General features: G+C 44.4%; 1 protein-coding gene across 2 annotated transcripts in view; it reads left to right on the top strand.

The window, feature by feature from the left end:
• The window catches only part of LOC308132278 (tetratricopeptide repeat protein 28-like), a 156,219-nt gene extending 133,205 nt beyond the window's left edge, over positions 1–23,014 (top strand). For both annotated transcript variants that reach the window (XM_080499305.1, XM_080499306.1), the window contains 15 exons: positions 4,071–4,180; positions 7,129–7,258; positions 7,338–7,556; positions 9,809–9,968; positions 12,352–12,492; positions 15,976–16,120; positions 16,302–16,481; positions 16,628–17,172; positions 17,376–17,623; positions 17,734–17,858; positions 17,946–18,177; positions 18,723–18,799; positions 20,180–20,309; positions 20,445–20,552; positions 20,681–23,014. In XM_080499305.1, coding sequence (XP_080355431.1) covers positions 4,071–4,180; positions 7,129–7,258; positions 7,338–7,556; positions 9,809–9,968; positions 12,352–12,492; positions 15,976–16,120; positions 16,302–16,481; positions 16,628–17,172; positions 17,376–17,623; positions 17,734–17,858; positions 17,946–18,177; positions 18,723–18,799; positions 20,180–20,309; positions 20,445–20,552; positions 20,681–22,293 — 4,163 coding nt within the window. In that variant the 3' untranslated portion in view covers positions 22,294–23,014. The remainder of the gene's footprint in view (positions 1–4,070; positions 4,181–7,128; positions 7,259–7,337; positions 7,557–9,808; positions 9,969–12,351; positions 12,493–15,975; positions 16,121–16,301; positions 16,482–16,627; positions 17,173–17,375; positions 17,624–17,733; positions 17,859–17,945; positions 18,178–18,722; positions 18,800–20,179; positions 20,310–20,444; positions 20,553–20,680) is intronic.
• Positions 23,015–24,264: the final 1,250 nt, after the last annotated feature.

Genomic DNA, 24,264 nt, shown 5'->3' with positions numbered 1-24,264 from the left:
ATGTCCACACGACCAGCTTTGCCTGGGCCCATTGATAGACTTTATGTTCAGGCACACCCACCATGAAACAACCCATTCCCCATTTGAATCCAGCAGAACTGGTGTGAGAGGACATTGGGATATTTCAACCGGCATGGAGTAAATAAAAGAGAACAGGAATAAATCTCTGCTATCTCTGCTCCTCCGGCCGCTGTATAAGAATAAGCCTGGTCTGCAGTGACCCATACACCCTCTGCAGGACTGCTTGTTGCGCTTTAATGGAAAGAAAGGCGACAGGCCATTCTGTCTCCAGCTTGTCCTCCTGTTGTCCCCTGCACTGTCCTTGCATTGTTCTTTGGCCCGGCTGTGAAAAAGAACTGTGCCTTCACTACCTCTGACAGCCAATTATTTCTGGCCAACCTACCCAGACCGAGAAGTTGGCATGGTTTTTCATTTCAGTCTTTCTTTCTTTTTTTTCCCCACTAGTTTTGTTTCCCTTTTCCATTCTCTATGCAGCGCTGCACCTTTTTGTTTTCCAAAACTTAATAATTGGGGGCAGATATGGTGAGTCAACTCACTCCAGACTTGTGTTCATTCAATGTGGCCTCCAAATGACTAGATCTCATATATATTTATTGTGGTGTAGATGTATGGAAATACCAATTAACTTCTGGTAGGGTGACACACCTTCTGTCACTTAGACTCTCACACAATTACATTTTTGTTGTCGTTGTATAATGTCAAACAGGGCATACCACTATTTCACTCTTAAACAAAAGAGTCATTTCACACCAAGATGCACTCTTCAACGATTAACACAATCAATAGTGTCATTAAATCAATGCAGTCATTGTGGCGACTAATGGAGGTATTGCTGTTTCCCTCTGCTTGGTTTATGGAAAGCTGCATGGAAATAATGACCAAATCAGCAGTGTTAACCTACAATTGTCAGCTTTCTCAGAAATGTACCAAACGCTGACCTGGGAACTGACTCAAGAATTCCAATTAAATACATTCATGTTGTTCAGCCTTTGAAGAGCTTGTTAGGAGGCATATAAAACTGAATGCCTTTGTGTGATGTGTTCTCTCTATGTGAGATATCAGACCAGTCATCAATACATTTGGACCTCCCTGTGATTTTCTGCTACGTTTCTTTAACTGTTGAACGGTTTCATCTGGTACAGATGTGGGAACACCAGGCTGCCTGTTGGCTTATTGAACTACTGCGCTTTATAGTTTCGTGTTTTGATGTTTTCATTCCTCAGATTTAACTCATACAACACAAAATCTTTCACTCTGAGTGTGTATATATATATCTATATATATATATATATTTTTTTTTAGGCATTATTTGTAACTTGCAAATGCTAATCATGTTTTATTATCACTTCACAACATTGCAAGCCTTTGTTTCTGCTGGATCAATACGCAATCATTTAGTAATTTTCTGTAGTGTTTTAAAGTTCATGCTTCTAACTTGGGTCCTGGGTTTTAGTATTTTCAATATGCAACAGTGGTTGGTCTATAACTTGATTATTCACACACACATTAATTATTTGAGCATCGTAAGAAGTTACAACATAAAACTTTTATATTGTGAAAATATTACCAGTCTCTTTTCCCTTTGTTTATGATGCACATAGGATGCTTTGTCCAAACTGCACGCTGAATGCTTGGATAGCCTCAGAAAGCCCCTCCCCATGCAGCGTCTGAACAGGGATTTCCTTGTCTGACATTCACGTCCACTTCATGGCATGATTGGCCGGCAGCACAGCGATGAGAGAGGACCGGGATGCTGTACTTCCATCTCTTGCTTTTTATTTTTTTTCATTGTTTTTGTGGTCCATCTGTACAATGAAATACCGCATCATCACTGCAGGCTCTCTTATGTCAGTGTCTTAAAATGTGTGCCCCTTTTTTAAAAAATAGAACCTCTGACTCTCTTGGCTGTTCCACATGTGGTCATGATCAAAGGACCCCGTGTTGTTGTGTGTGTGCGTGTGTGTGTGTGCGTGTCCCAGGGTGTTTGTGGCATAGCGCACGATATGTGTTTGTGTCCGCACACATAGAGCTTGTGACTGAAAACAGAGGTGCGTGGGCCTCAGGGGCTGCGGAGGATCTCTCACCCAGCTGTCAAGCAGCCTTTAAAGTGTTCTCTCGTTGCTCTTCAGGGTGCAGCCAGCCACGGCCACATCCTCATGTCAGCCGATGCTACGTGACTGTGCCTGCGGGGCGCACCAAAGGCATGCGCGGTGACAGTGACAGGCACTGAATGATACAGAGGGGGAAGAACAGAGGGAATGAGAGAACTATGAAAGGAAGGAGACGGAAAGAAAATGAGAGCGGATGGCAGCCGGGTGGAGGGGAAAAGACAGAGATCGGCATGAGTCATAATTCACATGCATTATTTTACTGTCAACCGGAGAATAAAGAAAACACAGAGTTGGTTGACATTCGGGCTTGATCATAAAGAACTATCAGAGAGTAGCTCCGAGAGAGGAAGAAAGGTTTTTGTGCGAGAGCATCACTGTATGTGAGTGCACGTGTGAGGATGAGTGTGTGTGCATGTGCAGATGAAAGGCTCCGAGTGAGAGTTGAGATGAGTGAGGGGTGAGACTGTCAGAGAATGAAAAGGATAATTTAGATCTGTTTCCTCTGTTTTGCTCCGGCGCCTAATGAGCCCTAAGCAGTGCCGAGTCCCTGCACGCGCTGCCGCCACAGTAAAGATGAAACAGGTAGAGAGCGCGGGGGGCCAAAGACACCGGCGCAGAGATGAGAAAATGAATACGGGAGGTAGAGGGAAAGAGGAGCACAGCAGATGCATGAGGGGAGAGGGCAGGCAGGCAAACAGAGGGAGGGTGTGTGGAAAGATAAGGAGAAAAGGGAGACTGTTGCAGGCTTCAAAGGCTGCCGGCTAGCGTGGCCATGAAGGAGCCATGAAGTCTATGGCGGCTTGGTGTGCCGGTCTTGGGGAATAGGCTGGCTTTTCAGGTCACGCTCTCTGTTCTTGGCTTATCTGGTCCAGCCACAGACTGTTTTCCAGGAATGCAGGGAAAAGCAGACGTGGACGGAGGTGGCTTGGCCCATTTCCTCCTCTCATTGACCGAAAGCATGTTCAGACCCCTTCAGACACAAGCGAGGTGGAGAGAACAGACTTGCGAATGTAGCGTTACTGTGGAGCGATTGCCGAGTGCAAAATACAGAATGCCCGGTGTGCATTTAGCACCTTGTGGGTGATTTGTGGCCCAGCAGCTGTTGGTTTAATTATTATGATTATTATTGTTATTATTTGTCCTCGGTGGAGTGGCATTCTCATCTCGGTAATTGGGCCGAACCAAGAACTCGGCAGGCGGACTGAGGACACATGCAAAGATGTGACATATGCCTCGCTGCTTGAGGAATTGGACGTGAAAAACAAACTGTGCAGGTGCCAGGTGATCTGACTTGGGCACGCTCACTGAACATACACACCTAAAGACACGCGCACATCGGGCACATTCAGACCTCCCGTTGCTTCCCAAACAACTCTGAAAGTCCCAAACAAAATATCACCCAACTTGAGCAGTGAGTTTGTAAACAGTCTATTATTATCTCTCCAATGTGTTTGCTAATATTTACAGACGCCCATTGTGTGGCTTCTTCTTTTTTTTTTTGTAATGCAAGCATTAACAGTGTGTTTGTGTTTGCTCAGCCAGTCAATTCGCAGCATTGATTACTATGCAGTCCGATTAGAGCTCTAACAGCCTCCCTCTATGGCAGAAGTGTGTGTGTGTGTGTGTGTGTGTGTGTGTGTGTGTGTGTGTGTGTGTGTGTGTGTGTGTGTGTGTGTGTGTGTGTGTGTGTGCGTGTGTGCGTGTGTGCGTGTGTGCGTGCGTGCGTGCGTGCGCGTGCGTGCGTGTGCGTGTGATAGACCCACTGTGAGCAGTATCTTACAACTGAGGCCAAATATCCAAACCTGTTTGCTGTCAGAACATCAGTACCATGCTATGCTTACATCTGTTACTCTGAGACATACCTCGGAGTGTGTCTGCTCTGAATAATTTTTACTCTCCTCTCCCTCTCATCTGTTCCCGTTCCTCCCCTCGTGACAGGCCTGCGGCTTGCAGAGCAGCTGGCTCGGCGTGAGGACGAGGCGAAGATCCGCCATCGTCTCGGGCTCTCTCTGTGGGCCAGTGGGAATCTGGAGGAGGCTCAACATCAGGTAGAGTAGCTCCTGTTCCTTTTTTTTTTTTTTTCTTGTCTTGATTTACCTCTTCTCTTTGCATCTCCTCGTCTTTCTTCTCTCTGGCCTCCTTCCAGTAAATCTTACTCTTGTAGTTAAGGCTGACCTCCGATAAGCCCACATCTGTTGGCCTGAAAGTTGGTAAAGATTACAAATGAGGAGTGGAAGTAGATGTCCACACACATACCGAGTTTTCAGTAATGCCCTTGTGGTGGATGAAAGACTCAAAAGCACAAAGAATAACAGGGGCGAGGGGGAAGCGGAGGGGGCTACAGAGCTCGGACATTGCTGCTGGCAATATGCTGGGGAGTCTGTGGAGCTGGTAAAAGCTGTCATCTCAGCAGACAGACGACAGATGAGTAAAGATTTTTTTTGTGTGTCCATGTGCATTGTCTCAGGAGCCCGTAGCCCCTGCATCACATTCACCGCTCTTCAGCCCACTGCCCACCTGGCAAGCATGGAATATCCCCTTAACATCTCTCTTTGCAGTCTGTTCACACAAGCTGCAGTTCAAGATTTGATTTTTTTTTTTCTTCTTTCCGGCTTGTGTATCCACACACAAGATTGTGAACATTCAGCCGACAGCAGTGGTTGTCACGTGTGTCTGCAGGGATGTTTCTTCAACTGCTTTCATTTTTATAAAATCTGGCCCGAAACATTTTGCTGCGATAGATGCACCCAACTTAAATCTATGTGACCCACATAGCTTTTTGTTATTTAGTTTCATCATCCTTTTCAAAAAAGTTAACGTTGCCTGTTAACAATTATCCGTAACGAGAGCTGGGAAAAGAGGAGTGAACAGAGGTGGTCACTAAAGCAGAGTGACTGAGGGAGACGCTTCAGACTCATGAGTCGTATCCAGGAATTTGTGTTCAATTAAAGCCAAATATTATTCTAACAAGCCAGTCCTACATATTTTCCTCGACGTGTTTACTTTCCAGTTTAACGCTTCAACTTAGGACCTTGATAGTTTGAGTTAGCGTTGTGTTATCCTTTCAACTAGCCGTGCTTCAGTGCTAACAAATAATCACAGCTTGTTGAAAGGTTTTTTCTTTTTCTTTTTTTGCCTGCCAGCTTGTAGCTCCCCTGGTGAAATGGTGGTGGGAAAGGACATTGTGGTCCTCAGAGTATAGATGAAATGGGTATTCATGATTTGGCCTTTTGCGAGAAATGACCTTGGCAAATACCCTGACCCACTCTACCCTGCAATCGTGAAGGATTGCATCAGATTTATGAAGCATCCAGAGGTGTAGATTGAAAGTGTTTGACCTCATGTTCCTCATTCGATGTATATTCAAAACCAATTGTAGTTGAGCACCTCAGCTGTGATCCCAGTGTTCACCCTGACACTGGGATTGACGTGTCCAGATTGTAATCAGCTATTTGAACAGTATTTGCTCCCTCCGAGAGGAGCTCACATTCATATCTCAGCACATGTAAATCAATATGTTTGTCCCTGCTTAAATATCTACCGTAGATGAAGCCTTTCCCTCTGATAACATCTGCCACAGAGGTTGAGTTCCCCTGGGAGGTTATTTTCTTAAAAAAAAAAAAAAAAAATCATTAGAGGTGCGGGTGTATCAATCTGTGCCCACGTTAGTGATTCAGTGTGACATTGACATTCACTTAACATGTCAGATCCAAGCCGTTGTTTGTGTCAGTAAAACAAGAGAGTGCTGTTTGAATGCTCTGCAACGGGAGAAAGCAGCAGATTATACCACGTTTCTGCGGCTGCAGCACATTCGGGATCGTTTCCTTTTCATCAGGAGGGGTCAGGCCAGAAGAAAGGCGCTCTGAGGAATTAGTTTCACTCCTAAAAGGATGTTCACAAGCCTAACAGATTAAACTAGCACTGCAGCAATCAGCCCACAGCCCCTATCAGCAAAATCAGCCTGAGACTAGCAGCTCTGTCTAGTAGCACTAATGCAGCAGAACTCACAGATTCTCTGCTGATCTCCACTCTCCCTCTTCACTCCCTCTGACACACTTTTCTGCGTGACCTTGGGATATGCCAGGCAAGCTACATTGTATGCATATGGCGTGTGTGTGCGCCCCTAAGAAATGTACACACTCTTTTCTCTTTCTCCAGTCAAAGCCACTGTGCTGATACAAATCATTTAATCCATACAGGCAGCCTTTTCTCTACTGCAGCTTTATGTTTTGTATGAACTATGGTCAAGCAGTGCAAGTGTTTCACCCTCTCTGCGAGGCATGGACTCCCGGGGAGTGGCTCTATAACAGTCCCAGTCTTCCTGCAGGGCTGCTATAGGTGCAGAAATAGGAAATCAATAAAAGCTCCCATGAATCAGCACTCCTGGCTGGCTCTCCTTGGCCACTGTGCAACACCGGCTGCTGCCCCACCTCACCATTGTCTCTCTCCTTCCCTCAATCTAATGTCTGCCACTAAATGGGAATGTCCACTAACACAGGCAGGTCTATTGAAATCACAAAGCTTTTATTTCCTTTGAATGCCATCTGTCCAAAATGCCCAGGTAAAGGTTGAGCTGCTCATCGCTCTCCATTACTTCCAGGCAAATTAGAGCAGAAGAGAGGTTTAGTGGTGTTTGATGGCCGTTCACCAAACTACAGTGCAGAGCTTTCCTTTGGCCAGAGAGAAGTGAAAGGAGGGCTTGTTATGAATGACCTGTGAGGAGAGATGCTACCATCTAGTGGTCAAAGCTGCCCTTTTTTTCTTCCAAAGGGATCTTTATATATATCGGCAGATGAACATCTTTATTCAAAATGTCTTTCCTACAGTAAAACCATTAGTTACATTGTAGCATGATTTGCGTTTTGAATAAATTTTATATCAGAGGCAGTTTTGTGGCCGTGCCTTTTGAGTACCTAAAACCTTTCAATGACGAGAGGCTTCATGTTTTACACCTCGCACATTAATTAAAAACATCAATGCTGTCACTTTTCCTCAGCTCTACCGAGCATCCGCACTGTTTGAGACCATTCGCCATGAAGCCCAGCACAGCACAGACTACAAACTTTCGCTTTTCGACCTCCAAACATCCTGCTACCAGGCTCTCCAAAGGGTCCTCGTCAGCCTAGGTATGTGTATATATATGCTTGGTCCTTCAGCTTTCAATGGTGACAAAACGAGATGATTCTGAGCTTCCAAACACTGCAGGTCACCACGATGAGGCGCTGGCGGTGGCAGAGCGGGGTCGCACACGAGCTTTTGCTGATCTGCTGGTGGAGAGGCAGACGGGCCAGCAGGACTCGGACCCATACACCCCGGTGACGGTGGAGCACATATTGGACACGGTCAACAGCCAGAGGGCCTTGGTGCTTTATTTCTCCATGGCTGCAGGTTACCTGTACAGCTGGCTGCTGGCTCCAGGAGCAGGTAGGATGTGACTCTTTGCTTGCTGTCTTTGCTGAAGTCTTCTCATGACTCTTGTTATTGTTATGCGACGCAGTCTCTCTCCTTTGACATGATTGACAGCTGCACTGGACTGGACAGTCACTCCTGATCTTTTTTTTTCTTCTAATTTTAAGGCCGCATATCGTGCAAAATTCACTTTTTAATGGTTTTCCAACTGTGGGAATGACGCCTCAAAAGCGAAGAAAGTGTGTCCTCTCTTTCCCTGGCTTGTTTAATTTTTTTTTTTTAAGTGTTGCTCCAACCAGCCAATCAGAAATCAAACTTTATATTGTGTCATCCAGGGTTTAGCCAGTCCCAATCAAGGTCGGCTCTTCCCCTTTGACTCCTCCCACGATTAGGCAGCTCTGCTCTGGCACATGGCACCACCAGAGGAAGTTCTTCCTCCTCTTCCCATAGATGGGTATGTGTGGGCGGAGCCAGTCCAGCTCACATAGACACAGGAGATTCTGAATGCAGCTTATAAGATCTAATATTCAAATGGTTGAAAATCAAGGAAAAGCTGGAATTGGGGCAATAAGCTTCAAATACAATGTTGACAAGCTGGATGATATGACCCCTTTAAATCTCATGCAACTCTGTGTTTGTATTTACACAATTTCTTTTAGAGTTGACGCAAAAATCAAAACAATATTAACTATAATTCTATGATGAATACAAACTACTTAAGCAATCAATAAGTCATTATTGTCCTTTCTTTAATGGATGCAACATTCTTGTACTTACAAAGCACAACAGCTTCACATTTGAAAGCGCATGCACTCACGCTCACACACACACACACACACACACACACACACACACACACACACACACACACACACACACACACACACACACACACACACACACACACACACACACGCTTGTTCAAATCAAAGCAGATAAAAGTCCTAGAGGCGAGAGCTGCAGGGGTAAAAAGACCAGCTTTAACACCAAGCGACAGTGCCACCTGCCACTGCACAGCCCGGATTTGCCCCCCTGCCTCGCTTTTCACCCCAGAGGGCATCTGCCAATGAACCATGCTAATTGATTGTGACACAGATAGTGACACAGCCAAACAACACTGGCAACATCCTCACATATCAGTAGGAAGTCACTGCTGTTACAGCAAGTAGAAGCCTTTCTGCCTCTTTTCCTCCTGTTTCATTTCTTTGTCTTTTCTTGCATTCACTTTATTTTTATACGGCTTACCAGCAGGTGTATTTCTAGAAGTTTGTCTTGTTTGTTTTGGAACTGTGTAACCCCAATCCAGGCAGAGAGAATAAGGCGCGGGCCAATTTGTGTGACTCGTGAAATTCCTGTTTCACTGTGAGAATAAGCAAGGCTGCGGGTGAACTCGGGTTCATGCCACCGTACTTCACCCGCTGTTCTTATTTGTACTTTGGCTCCTTTTTGTTCTCCACCATAAAAGAAGAGGAAATGAGAGCTGTGACCCATGTCCCACGCTACAAGTCCTGAACATTTGATCAAATCTTGCTCCCGGGCAATCAGATGAACTTGACCCCCCCACCCCCCCAACAGCACTCGTCATAAGGAGGGGAGAAACACCACGGAGACGAGTGCTGATCTTCAAAGCGCTGAATATTGCCCCAGGCTAAGAGGGAGCCACTTGCTCGCTAATCGCCTGTCTGTCACTTCCTGGCATTCCCTGGCATCCAGCTGGCACACAAACATGGCCAGCTCTAAAGAGTCTGCAGTAAATGAAAAAGGGCTACTAAAGATATAATTACTTCGCCAGTCTAAATTTTGTGGCATTTTATCACACCTATGCGTGCCTAATTAGATGCATTCAAAATGCCTTCAATGGAACATGCATGTGAAGAGACATGCCTGTGTACTACAGCCACCCACAAACATGCACTCACACAGAGCGCATGCTCTTTTTCCCCCGTGAGATTTTTTACTTCCCTGTTATGATGGTCTTGCTTGAAACTTAGTCAAGCTCTCGTGGCAGGCGGCAGATGGCACAGGCAGCCTACTCTTATCTTTTATTGAACATTATTTGTTTTATTCATTTTGCTTCACAGATGCACTGCTACATGTGGCTTTACTCGCAGCCTCCAAATTGAATTGATTCAGTAGTGGCGCTCTTCTGAGTGAGAAGCGAGAAAGAAAGTGAAGACTGTTTTATTTTTCCCTCCCTTATTGGATCTTAAATTCATAAACACCTAAGGGCAGCCATTTATTTTAGCCTGCTCTTTTTCTCTCCACAGGCATCCTGAAGTTTCATGAAGTGTACCTGGGCGAGGGAGTGTTGGATGGAGGGTCGGACTTCCAGGAGGGAAGCATCAGTGGAGTGGTCAGCGGCTCGTCGCTGGAGCAGCACATTGCCAGTGCCCGGGAGGCTCTTGGAGTGGAGTCTTATTACAGCAGGTGAGGTGTTTCTGGCTGTCTGAATCAATTTGAGGTCTCTTTCACGACTCCTTTTCTTCCTCTTACGTAACATAATCAAGAGAAAGCATCAAGCATCAAATGAAATGTCTAATTCCAGTCCTACAAATAGTGTCCTTGGGTTTAGTGAAGCTAGCCAGGAAAGTTGAAGTTATTCTGAGTGTGAGCACATGGCAGATTATCTTACTTCTGATCCTCTTAATGATTTTTTTTTCTTTATATTCAAGAAAATCCACTTATATATTAATGGGGTGGTCAAAATGTTAAAAGCACCGCCCCATGTAATGCAGTCCAGTTCAAGACCCCAGCACAACTTCAAACAAGGAGCTTATTGTTGAACTGAAACATTTTATGATTGTTTCAAGCAAAACTGAGCAGTGTGACTTCTGTGAATAAAGATCATGTGGCAGAGCTGCTGGTGGGGATTCTGTCATCTCAGTCGTGTTATATTTCTACCCTGGAGTCGGGCAATTCATTATGCGTCACATGTCTGCCTGTTTCAACTGATCGCCAGACTTCATGCAACTATGGGTTGCAACGCAGCGGAGCCAAATCCCAGCTGAAAATGGGTGAGGGCAGTCTGTCAGACGTACAGTCACGCACACTCACAATTAAGGTTCACAAATGAGCCTCGATTGAAATTGTACCTGAATAAAAACCTCAACCCATGCGTTCACAGGGAGAACGTGCACAGTCTGCACAGAAGGGCGCCCATGCGTCGTGAGTCTGGTTTCAGCACCGTGACAGACCATACTGACTGTTTTCTGAAGATAATCTTTGTAAACCCATCAGAAGGAAGTAATTGGAAGTGAAGGTCGTGAAAGAACAATTTTATTCACAATCAATAATGCTGCCCAAACAACAACGGCGACAACGAAACAAATGAAACAAAATCTAAAGTCAGTTATCCCCCGAAGCACAGAATAAAGAAAGGTTACTTTATCATTCTGAGTCTGTGTGTAAAGGAGTGTTATTCTGCCCCATTGCATCTTGTGATGACGAGCCGAGACTACCTGCCCAAAGTGCTCCACTCTCTCCCCAGTGGGAGTAAATGAGATGGAATAATGGTCCTTTGGATAGCGAGATGCTGAGTCCACCCAACAAACAGCAAACCTTATAAGTAGAGGAACAGAGAGCGGGGTGGTTGTTACCAAGGACACAAAGGAGAATGAGTCAAAGTTTTAGCTGGTGGTAAAATCAATGGAGCTAAAGTCAAAAGAAGCAGGTGCTGGTGAATTCAGACCGAGGAAACAACAGGGGATGCATCCAAAAAGATTCTATGAAATGAGATGGAAAAAGCGTTGAGCTACTTTGAAAGTTAAAAAAAATGACCCACTGACATCCGCAGTGCTACACTTCATTTGACGCCGGCCTCGTTTTTCTAGTTGGCGTTTGATCCATCGTGCCCAGCTGGTTTGCCCAGTGCCAGTCGCCACCACCCGAGCAGCCTGGCCCTCCTGCCCCATTACGAGCTCATTTACTACTCCAATGGGAAGTTGCATACACGCCACTGCGCCTGGATGGGCACAATATGGCACCACTTACCAATCCATTCATTCTCCAGCGCAGACAGAAAGGGAGGCAGCACTCTGAATTGAGTGGAGACACAAAATGAATGGGATGGAGAAAAATGAGGCGAGCATATGTGTGTATGAAAGAAATTATGAGAGTGAGGGAGAGAGAGCAGCATGGGCTGCTTTCGTAACCATAGAAATCTGTGTGCCATATGGAATCTCTTCATTTTTTTTTTTTTTTTCAAAATTGCATTGTATTCTGCATCCAACACTTCCCCAGATTGGCTTTGTCAGTGTACACATCCCCAGCAGAGTGAATAACAAATTGGCCACGGACTCTTGAGGACTTTGAAAGTCCTTATATGTTGCGGTAATGGAAGAAAGAGTGTAAAATGAGGAGAGATCCCATGGCGGTCCTGAGAGGTCCCAAGTTCACACTCAGCCAGAGTGAGAACAAGAAGCTGACATCCTGTTGGTGGTGCACGGTGCAGTTGAATAAGAGGAGCGGTTCAGGCATGAAAGAGAGAAATGGTGGGGAAAGTCGTGGCGGGGCGCGTCGACTCCCCAAAGACTGGATCAGCATTACCATCATTATAATGAAAGGATTTAGCTCTGCTTACTATCAGGGTGTTGGCGTCAGTCTGAGAAATTAGGCCAAGTGTGTGTGGGTTTGACGGGTGTGTATTTTTACCGTATCAAGCCTTTGTGTGTGTGTGTCTGTATGTATAAAGTTGATTTATCTGCAGAATCACAATGGAAGTCTGTGTACTGTCTGCTGCACTCGAGCACTGTTTTCTTGCCAACACTTCTGTGTCTGTTGATGTCTCTCACTCGATCTCGCTCTCTTGCAGGGGATGTTCAAGCAGCGAGACAGAGAGCGAGGCGGGAGATTTGTTGGACCAGCAATTTGAAGAGCTCAACAACAAGCTGAACTCGGTTACCGATCCAACAGGCTTTTTGCGCATGGTGTCCAGAAACAACCTCTTCAACAGGTACCGGACTATCCAGCAGCACCTTGTTGTTGTTACACTCTTATTAGGAAAAAGTCTCCGTCACTCAGTGGTACTTAGGTTCCCATTTTTTTTTTTTTTGTCACAACAAGAAAGATTAAAATATCTGCGTGGGCATTTTAGCTCATCTGTGAAAGAACTCTTCTTTTTTTCCCTCCTCTATTGTTTAGCCAGTACAGAGGCAGCATGTGAATCCTCCTTATTAAACAGACTGAGTAGAGCCAAGCTGCTAAAGCCCCGATCAACTGTCTTCTCCAATGCCGTGTGTGTGTGTGTGTGTACACTGCTTGGCAGAAACAGACACCGAGACCAATGTGGTTTTAAGATGTTTGCCCTGTCTGTGTTTGTGGCGGAGATTTACCAGATTTCACCGAGCCTGCCTGTGGCTTGTTCATAGTATTATCTATTGACACAATGCAAAGTATTTATATACATTGAGCTGATTGGTAATATGTACCAATGGAGTATGTGGATGTGTGCACGCACGTGTGTGTGTGTGTGTGTCTGGGTCATATTTCCCTGTCCTCGTCCACAGTTGAGCTACTCTTTGATGAGAGGGTAATTCCAGCTTTAATTGAGTCTCGGTGCTCATTAAGCCCCTTTAATGGGCTGCCGGTAATAATCCGCTCATTCTTTTGGGCCTCAAAAATCTCTGAATTATAAAGCTCCTCATGCTTAGGAGCCTGTCATCTATCACAATAGTAAAGCAAGGGAAAATGGAGAAAACCTCATTGTCATTTCAAGTCATACATTTTGAGTTTCAGTTATTGTACATTTATTGTACGTGCTTTCCAAGAGCTCTCTTTCATCTCACTTTCCCTGGCATTTTTCCTATTAAATATATGCTGTGTGCTATTAGTGCTACTTTTTCTATTCATTATTTTTATAAAGGCATAGAGAATGGTATATATATAAACACTTATTTATAATTATGGAGATTTAATAAAATAACAATGCCCTTATAAAATAGTATATAGTTTAATTGAATCATGTTACAAATTCCATATAGGTACAGGAACAAAACTGTCAGCATGAAATGAGTTGTTAATTGCAGTGTTTTAACGCTGGGATGTAATTTTCACCCTGGAAGGATTACTATGGGAAGGTGATAATGAAAATCTTTTTGTATCTAATCCCTTCAGTGTTTAACTGAATACGTTTCTGAGCGCACTGAATAATGACGCCATAGATGAAGCTGTCAGTAAAGGGACATGATAAAACATAAGTCCTGGCTCTAAACGTTTCGGAGGACACTCAGCTGAGCTGGTGTTTACGTGACAGTTGCTTGGTCGGCATGAAAAGCGTGGATTTGAAAGCAACAGTGTGACTTGTTTACTGTTCGGATCCCACTTGAAGACTATCATTTCACTGCAGACCAAACGAGGCAGCCGCTGAATGCAATCTTCACCCTCAGCCTCACCGCTCAGTCTTTTCCTCTCGCCGCTTCCTTCTACACACTTGACACTTACCTTCTCTCGGCTTATCCCTCGCCTCCTCTCATTCTTCCTGTCAGGCTAACAAACGATTGTTTTGCTTTCCCATGGAGGCTCATGCCAAAGCTTGAGAGGGAGAGAGAGAGGGAGGAAGAGAGAGAGTGTTGGGAGGCTGGAGTACAGCCAGTGGCCTGGGGCTACCAGAAGGGCAGGATAGATGTCTGTTGGCTAAGGTCCGGAGGAGATTTTGGCTGGCGGAACAGATGGAGAGTAGTGACAAGTGCAGCCATAAAACCTGGCCCTGCAGGGCCGAGCAAAAGGCTTCTAACCCTATCGCCGCCATTAGTACCCTTCTCAGTATGCTGGGTGTCTTTGCATGAGCTTGAGCGCTGTCACTTACTCCTGTCACAATACAGACACGTCCTCAAAAGACGCTTGACTGTGACCTTATTTAGCAGTGTTTCAAAACAAAATCAAATCAAATCAAATCAAAAACACTGCCATACAAAGCAAAGTTTTCTACAGAGAAAAATTCTCTGTTTTCATCCTGTTGTGTTTCTGCCAAGATGATCAATGCCACTTTGTCTCTCTGTGAGCTCAAGACAATTCAACACTGCCACCCAGTGGAACATTTTATATTGACATAGTAATCTCAGTGGAACTCTGGGAGGCTGTGTGTACATTGAAACTTTAATAACCTGCTGTCATGGATCTGACTTTGATTCAACTCACATTTGACAGCAATTATTTGAGAGAAAAAGATGGAACTTTACAAACAACCGTGTCGGCTCACTCTTTTCCACTTTCAGCTAAACACACAACCATATGTGACTCAAGGCAATGCTGCATGTGATTCATTTTGAAAAAATTTGATTTTTAAACAGAAAAACATGGCCAGAAAAATAGTAGTAATAATAGCAACTATTATTTATGGATCTTTTAAGAACAGTTGTTACAAAGTGCTTTACAGTAAAAACACACAAACAAAATAGTGAGACGAGACATAAAATCATTAAACAAGAATTAGAGTCAAATATTATCGGTGACAAAACGCCATGACGGCTAAAAAGAGAGAACATATTTAAGATAAATGGGGCATAATTTTGAGTAAAAAATACATCAATGGAATAAAAAAAACCCAGGTAAAACATGCTGCACTGCTTGGTATTTGTACACACTAGTCTGTTTGACAACTGCCTGCTAAAATAATTACTTAAATAAAACATTTGCATAATGACTCAAACATTTTGAAGTTGATTAATAATGAACCTTCAAACGGATAAAAACAAACATCACATTTTAATATTGAACTATATTAAAACATTATCGCCCTCCACTGTGTGAATTCAATCTTTTCTAATATGAGTTAATTGAATGTTTGTCACCATGTAATTGAAAATGCAGCAATATGATGTAATATTTTTCTGTTAACCTTCATCACGATGAGTCTTGGTACTACATTTTTGATTAAAATATTTTAATATATCATTTAAATCCAGCAGCACAGTTCTGTTGTGGTTAGCTGTCCAGGATGCAGCCAGCCTCCATCTATAGTCACATAAACAATAGTTCCAGTACATTCATTTGGATAAAGTGATACAAATAAATGGGTGGCTGAATGTTGTGTTTATTTACACATCATATCAAAAGATTGTATTACTCTATACAATGAAACTGGGCCAATATATTGTATTTTGCTGTTAAAGTTCATCATAATGTATCTTTTAGCTCTTGAGTCATCAATCAAAATCACATTATGAAATACTACAATGTTTCAAGAGAAGAAAAAGTCAATATCACATTAAAAAACATTTCATTAAAATGCAACATGGATCTGTTCTGTGTTCTGCTTGGCAGCCATACAATACAATTTACGATATTCAGCGATATTCAGTGTGCAAGCTGAAAAGATTTAATCAGTCTGAGCTTCAGGAAAGGCTTCCGGTTTGTCCGTCATTGTTAGAAAAAAAACAGCAACATTCAGACAGTGACAAGGAAGGTTCGTCTAACACAACCTCTGTTCTGTGTGCAGGAGTTGTCAGAGTATGACCAGCTTGTTCAGTAACACCATGTCTCCTGCCAAAGATGGCAACTCTTCCCTGCCTCGCCGCTCCAGCAACCTCGGAAAACCTCCACTCCGGGCACTTTATGATTTGCTCATTGCACCTATGGAGGGGGTGAGTATTACCTCCACGGGTCATTGCCTGCAGATACACGTAGCTGTGTGAAGGGAAGATCAAGATAAGAGATGATGTATTTGGGTGGAATTTAAAATCAGAAGCACAACATCAAAATGTATTCTTTTTCTATGTGTGTGTGTGTGTGTGTGTGTTTTCTCACTAATCTTTTATCTGACAGGGCTTGATGCACTCCAGTGGGCCTGTCGGCAGACACAGGCAGCTGGTTATGGTGCTGGAGGGAGAACTTTACCTCATTCCCTTTGCACTGCTAAAAGGAAGCTCCTCTAATGAATACCTCTACGAGCGCTTCAGCCTCATTGCAGTGCCCTCCATTCAAGGCCTTGGATCCAATACAAAGGTTTTAATTTCATACTTATATTATTTGTATATATATTTTTGAAACGGAAGAGTTTTGCAACAGAAATTGTGCTTTTTTTTTTTTTTTAGGATTGTATGAATCTGGTAAATAACAGAATCTTGTACTAAGCGTCTGTGTCCTCTCAGGCTCATTCTCGGCGTCCGGGGCCTGCTCCCTGTGGTGGCGTCTCCATGGCAGCAGTGGTCGGGAATCCCAGATTGCCCTCGCCGGTGATGGACCGCTGGCTATGGGGACCTATGCCTTCTGCTGAGGAGGAAGCCTTGATGGTTGCTGAGCTATTGGGATGCCAACCCCTGGCTGGTTCTTCTGCCACCAAGGAGAGGGTGATGAGTGCCCTCACACAGGCAGAGTGTGCCCACTTCGCCACCCACATTTCCTGGAAATTAGCAGCTCTGGTGCTCACCCCTAATCCTGAGGGTGTGCCCGGAGGGGCCAGTGCCAGTGTGGGAGTGGGAACGGTGGGCAGAGGTGCAGGCAGCAGGAGGGGCAGCAGTGGTCGGGGCAGAAAGGGCTCCATCGGCAGCGGCTACACCATTCCAGAATCCCTCCACATGCAGGACGACAGCAGTGACGTGGAGAGCATCTGTGACAGCCCGCCCCTTCAGGAGTTCCTGCTTACAGCTGCAGACATATTGGACCTGAGGTTGCCGGTCAAGCTGGTGGTGCTTGGGTAGGAAAACTAATTCTGAAGCACTGAATTAATTATTTTAGCAAGTGAATGTCAATAGTTAGAATCTAATGTGGCACATTATAAAGTAGCATTCACAGACAACATATTGTCACCAATGAGAACGTGACAGTCTTGACTCATTAACTATTACACACCTTTCAAATGATGTTGTGCACGTACTGTATGTGTTTTCTCGGTTACAGGTCATACCAGGAGTCCAGCAGCAAGGTCACAGCAGATGGTGTTGTGGGACTGACCAGAGCCTTCCTGGCTGCCGGGGCTCAGTGTGTTCTTGTGTCCTTGTGGCCTGTACCTGTTGCTGCCTCCAAAGTTTTTGTCCATGCCTTCTACACTGCCCTGCTCAATGGGACCAAGGCGAGTGCGGCACTGGCCGATGCCATGAAGACTGTACAGAGCAGCAAGCAGTATTCACACCCCTCCAACTGGGCAGGTTAGAGACGTCATCATCATTGATAATATGAATATACATCACAAAAAAAAAACTAAAAAAAAGATGGTGTTACAATAAAACTCCTTTTATTTTGTTGGCTTCATCTCCAGGGTACATGTTGATTGGCAATGATGTGAAGCTCAACAGCCCTTCTTCTCTGATCGGCCAAGCCTTGGCTGAGATTCTACAGTATCCAGATCGAGCTCGCGATGCCCTGAGAGTGTTGCTCCACCTGGTGGGACACGCGCAATTACCAACTGCACAAACTACCCCAACCAACGACACGCAGACGACTAATGCGGCACTGCCGGGCTCTTTGCAGGTGGAGAAGTCTCTTCAGAGGATACAGAACGGCCAGCGTAACTCCATGTACACGTCGCAGCAGAGCGTGGAGAATAAAGTGGGAGGCGTCCCTGGCTGGCAGGCTCTGCTGACAGCTGTGGGCTTCCGACTTGACTCAGCAGGCACTGGCATTCCTGCTGCTGTCTTCTTTCCCACTGCTGACCCTGGAGACAGGTTGCAACAATGCAGCACTACTTTACAGTCTCTACTGGGTATGTACTTCATGGTACTTGATGAAAATGGATGCATGTTCTTTCTTTCTTATATTTTCAATGCAGCACGTGTGTAATATTCTGCCTTCAAGTGTAAAACAGGAATACGTTATTGGAAAACATGAATTCACTCTATATATTACTGTTCCCACCTTCTGCTTTTAAAACTACTAATTCTCCTATGTACCCTTGTGTGGTGTGGGTTTCTCACAGAGCTTGTCAGTTTGGTTTTCACAGTTGTCTTGGAGGATTTGAGACGTTTTCAGTGGGATTTCGACTGTCTCCGTTGCTCTCTGTCTCTTCATGTAATTCCAGACTCACTATAGAGATCAGGGTTCTGTGGTGGTTTCGAAGTCTTACAAGATTCCTCTTTGTGTTCGTTGTCACTGAATACACGTCTTCATGTGCTTTGCCAAAGAGCAGCTAATGCGCCTAAATCGTTCAATCATCTTATGCCATTCCATGTATTACTGCCCATTTTATGGTTGTGTGGATTGTGGCTTGTAAGTGACTAATGAAAACCTTTCTTTGATGCTGTCCCTCAGGTCTCCCACCACCATCTCTTCAGGCTTTGTGCAAACTCATCACGGCTTCAGAAGCAGGAGAGCAGCTCATCAACCGGGTAGGCCCCCGCAGCTCTGATGAAATGCTGCTTCTTTTTTTTCTTTTTTTTTACTGCTTCTGCACAAATTCCAAATTGGTCCTTGGTTCAATTGGCAATTGCTGTTATTTAGTGTGAAGAACTATCGAGGCAGCCTCCCACTTTCTCAGAAACGTGCATGCCTGCAGGGATTTATCATTGCATAACTTATTTGTGTCAGCTGCACACTAATGCACTGGTAACTGCAGCTGCAACCTCGGCTGAAATGAAACGCTGCATTAAAATAACAAGCTGCGAAGTCCCAAGTACAAAGTCTTGATGACAATCTGAAGTCTGTTTCCTTTCACTGAAACTGGTGACACCATAGAAATAATCTGACTGCAGAGGTTTATCCCTGCTTATGTGTAACGAGTGGATGTCACATGTTTACAGTGAAATACCTTTGAGTTACTTATTGGCAGTTCCTGTCACCTCATGCTACAAACATGCACCCTCTGTTTACCAATGATGTGTTAAAACCTAACATCACGTGTTGCTTTTTCTTTCTTAATGGAATCGAAACCCTTGAAATCTTTGTGAATGGCCTGTGTGCATGCAATTAAAAGCATTTTTTCTCTCTCCTGCTCCTAACGTGTGGTCTGAAGGCTGTTAAAAATATGGTGGCAATGGTAAGTTTGCTTTCACCTACATGCATTTCATTCTATCCTAACATTCATTTTCCTTCATTTTTCACTAGCTATGCTGCTGTTTAAAATCACGACCTTCTCGTTTTGAAGCTCCATGTTGAATTTGTGTTTTTGTTGTTGTTTTGATGCTGTCTCGTGGTTACCTACATAGAGTATACACTGAGCAAACTTTGCTGTCGTGTACCTACAGTTCCCACTGCGAGTTACTGCAGTCAGATCTTGGGGGATTGAGGAGGTATTTAAGGATTTACAGCAATTAACGGTCAGAAGAATGTTTCAGTTTGGGTCGAAGGGATAAAACTGTGACGTAAAAACAACCCTCCAATGATATTGTTGGGGCACGTTTTATATTTTCTGCACTGTTATTGTCGACAAAGGTGTCTCTGTTCTAAGCCGAGTAATCCCCAAACAAACCAGGCGAGTGTGCTCCCAGGCCACGTGTAAGCCTCCATAAACCTCCAACCCTTTTAGTTCAGCTTCCGAGCTTTCGTTTGTTCAAGCATACTGCTGTAACGTCTTAAGAAACAGATACAAACTACAACAATGCCATTGTATATGTGAATTTAGTAATGAAATTAATCTTGCGAAGAAGATCTCTACTTTTGGTTTATTTTAGGTTTTGACAGAAAATAAATGTTCTGATCACTCAAATGTATTTGAAGCATCTCCAGTGATATAAAACTTCTGTATTGCTGTTGGTTTTTTTTCCCTCCAGCTCCACCAGGTGCTAGTCCAACTCCAAACAGGAGAGAAAGAACAGGATTTCGCCCTCCTACCCATTCAGGTGTCCATCAGTGTGCAGCTATGGAGACTGCCAGGATGCCATGAATTTCTTGCTGCTCTTGGTGCGTCAGCTGTCAGAAACTCCTGTCCCATCTTCCTTCTGCTTCAGCCTGCTCTTCATCACAAAACAAATAGTTTGAATTCAGAACTGTATTTTATTATATTATTATTATAATTGTCCTTTTATCTGTGCTCAGGATTTGATTTATGTGAGGTGGGCCAAGAAGAAGTGGTGTTGAAAACAGGCAAACTAGCGAACCGCCGCACCTTGCACTTTGCCCTCCAGTCTTTGCTGGCACTGTTTGGTGAGTAAATTCATGCTCATTCCATCATCTCTGTCTTTGATGTAGTCTTGATTTTATTGACCACATGAAGAAGTTACCAAAAATGAGCATTTAATAATCTTTCATTTTCACTTGTCTTTTCTTTTTAGACTCCACAGAACTGCCCAAGCGCCTGAGCCTGGACAGCTCATCTTCCCTCGAGTCTCTGGCTTCAGCCCAGTCAGTGTCCAATCCCATGTCGATGGGATATTCAAGCCTTCCATTCTCGCCTCCTTGCCTGGACAATCAAGCATCAGATGCCATCTCTGTCTATAGCCTCAGCTCTGTAGCTTCTTCCATGAGCTTTGCTTCCAAGTCAGACTGTGATTTCCTCGGTCACCGGCAGCGCGGTGGCCTCACAGCACACTATTCCCTCCACAAACACCCGCACGTTCCCCGCAGTCGCTCCTCTCCTCATGGGGCAGCTGCTGCAGTGGCAGGAGCGCGGGGCGATGAGGAGGAATACGAGGGCTTTTCTATTATCAGCAGCGAGCCCCTGGGAAGTCACTGTGATTCTCTGCCTTTGCCACCAGGTCATGGCCAGCGGCACCACCGTGGTGGCAGAGGAGTTGTTGGTGGGTCTACTGTAGGAGCAGGGAGAGGCTACACTGTGTCGGTATCATCAAGGGGCAGTGTCAGCACCCCTACCTCACCTGTCAAGACCTCCTTAGTGCCCAGTCCGAACTCACCGTTCCAGAAGGTGGGTAAGGTGAGCAGCTCAGATACAGGTGAATCTGACCAGTCCAGCACCGAGACTGACAGCACTGTCAAGTCTCAGGAAGAAAAAACCGCCCCGCTAGATCCTCAGGAATTGGCCCAAAAGATTTTAGAGGAGACTCACAGCCATTTGCGGGCTGTGGGCAGTCTTCAGCGGGCTGGGGCAGAGGGTGGGGCAGCCGGAGGAACGTCGGCTCGGAGCAGCGCGTTCCGCTCCTCTGAAACCAGTGCATTCAGTCGTCCAAATAGCAGCGCCAGTGGCCGTGCTCAGTCTTCTCCAAGACCCAAACCTCCATCCCGTACCTCTTCGCTGCAGAAGATAAGCTCCGGCTACAATAGCCCTGCAGTCTCTGATTCTTCCCAAAAGGAGGGCAGCCATCCCTCGCCCACTCTTGACAGCCATGCACAGTTCAAATTAAAGTACCCAAGCTCCCCATACAGTGGCCACATCTCTCGTTCACCGAGTAATGTATCTCCAAGTTCAGGCCACCAGTCCCCAGCCGATAGCGCTCCGTCCCCTGCTCTCTCCTACTCCTCTACAGGCTCTGCCTGCTCCACGTCGGCTGATACACCGGACTTAGACCGGCTGAGAAGAGGGGTCATTGATGAAAAAGTCCAAGCTATCCACAATCTGAAGACCTTTTGGGCTAATGCTGCAGCCCAGCAACAGCAACATCTGGGTCCTGTCAGAGGTGTCCATGGCGCTCCTGGACCACTTGCCTCGGCCAGTCGAGATGTACTGAGCCTTCTGAATCTCTCCCCACGCCGCTGCTCCCCTAGTGATACCCAAGACAGCCTGGAGCTGCGGGAGCTAGGGCTGCAGTCACTGGATAAGGGGAGCAAGAACTCTTCCAATGGACATCACTGTTCCAACCCCAGAAAAGTGGCCCCATCACCTACTATCTCCACAAGCAGCAGCCCTGGTGCTCGCTCCATCCGACTACCTGCTGGCAACGGATACAAGTTCCTGTCGCCTGGAAGATTTTTCCCTTCTTCTAAATGCTGAGACATTTGAAATGGTCCTATGCTTTTGTCTATCAGTTATTATCCTGTGTGCTGGAGGAGTACAGGACTTTTTGAGGACCAATGATGGTCCACCAAGCTTGACCCACAGTGAGAAGGATTTCTTTGATTAGTGAGCGTGATCCCACAGAGACGCATGGACACTTCAGAGAGTCTTGTCTTTGTGCCCCTAACACTGTAAATGGCAATGAGAAATACTCAACGACCTGATACTGTGTTTGTGTGTAACTGTGTGTCAGGTAAATGTAAATGCCATTTGATATTTTTTTTCCCCAAAAAACTTTGCTGTTTGTGTGGACCAAGACGCAACAGCTCTGACTGATTTCCTCCATTCTATTTTGGTTTTTAAATTTAATGGTTATTGTTATTATTGTTTGTTATTGTTATTAATATTATATTAATTATTATGTTTTTGTAAATTAATTCCAGTGTTTCACAATCAGTATTAAGCGTTTTATATAATTAAAAAGTGAACAAACCTGTACCATGTAAAGATGGATAGAGTGGGGGAAAAAAAAGATTTAATATTTTTTATTGAAATCAAAAGGCACTTTGCCTGATTTCTTTGTGAATTGAGTGTCTGCTCTCAAGCATGGATTCTCTTGCTATTCAATGTTAAGTACCATGTATGACTTTTTAGCCCATGATTTTTTGAGAATTCACATGAAGGTTTCATGACAACCATCTGTCATTTATCAGTAAACTGTTTCAATAAAAAAAAACATCATGTTTGCTTTCTTGTATTCCTGATTGGATTCTGCTCTATGACAACAAATGTTCATACATACAGATGGAAATAATGAAACAACATAGAATACTTTAATATAGTGTTGGGCCCATGTCCAGAACACATTATTTTGGCATACTGTTCTGCTTGAAAGATGAACACTCTCCTTCTAAAACATTCAATAATTTGATGATTATAAATGGAGGTATAATCAAACGGGTAGGTATGACCCTAGAATACTTCAGCTGTGCTCAGATTTTGATTGATTGAAAGCACTGACATCACTTTCAGGTTCATGCAAACTCTCTTCTACGTTGTGGATGGCGGGATCGTCTTTCCAGAAGAGAGCACGGCAGTCTAAATAAAAGTACATTATGAAGATGATGAGTCACAAGAAAGCATAATCTGTTTTTTTAATGCATATAATCAGATTGTCTATGCAAATGCTATCTCATCACTTCAGGAAACTGCCCTCTCATTTCCTATGAAAATGTTTGTGTTGGGAAAACAGGTGACTATCGTCCCATAATTCTAAGGTTAGAATCTCATTCAGAAAAACTACCTATTTTTACATGGGTAGGAGTAGACTGGCAAACACTCAGACATAAAACTTCATCACTACATTAATTTCAGCAGCTTTGATGCTCACATTTTCTTTACTGTTGGAGTGAGGGGTTTGTATATTGGTTTTAATTCATCACCATTTTTAATATATTTTTGTATAAGAATAACAGTACTGTTACTCTGGCTTGCTATTGAAACCAGGGACATTGAATCCTGACTCAGTCTTGTGTCAACAGCTCTTACACACTTGAATTATCACCGAACTCTACAGAGAACCTGGTAAGAAACCATTTGGTACAATCAGGAGTTGTAAAGAAGAAAGATGTTCTAAATACATGATCTGTTGCCCCCCAAGACCAGCAGGAGATGAGTGATGGTTAGATTTTTAACTGTACCGGCTCATCACTCAAACCCTGTAAAGGACCCTGTACTGCCCAAAACAGCCAACACCCAAAAGTTGGGTAATGATAGGTTACACCCTGGACTGGTTGCCAGTCCAACACAGACTAAAAACCAAAAGATGAACAAACACACGTTCACATCGATACTTGAGAATCACCAGTCAAACTCCCTCCATCTTGTACACCGCTTTAACAAGTATTAACCCTCAAAAAAATGTTTCAACTGTGGGAGGAAACAGGAGAAAACCCGTGTCAATTGCAA

Source organism: Blennius ocellaris (genome assembly GCF_963422515.1).
Source record: "Blennius ocellaris genome assembly, chromosome: 7".
Classification (NCBI taxonomy): domain Eukaryota; kingdom Metazoa; phylum Chordata; class Actinopteri; order Blenniiformes; family Blenniidae; genus Blennius; species Blennius ocellaris.
Note: the sequence above shows the minus strand (reverse complement) of the source record. Positions and strands in the feature narration are given on the sequence as shown.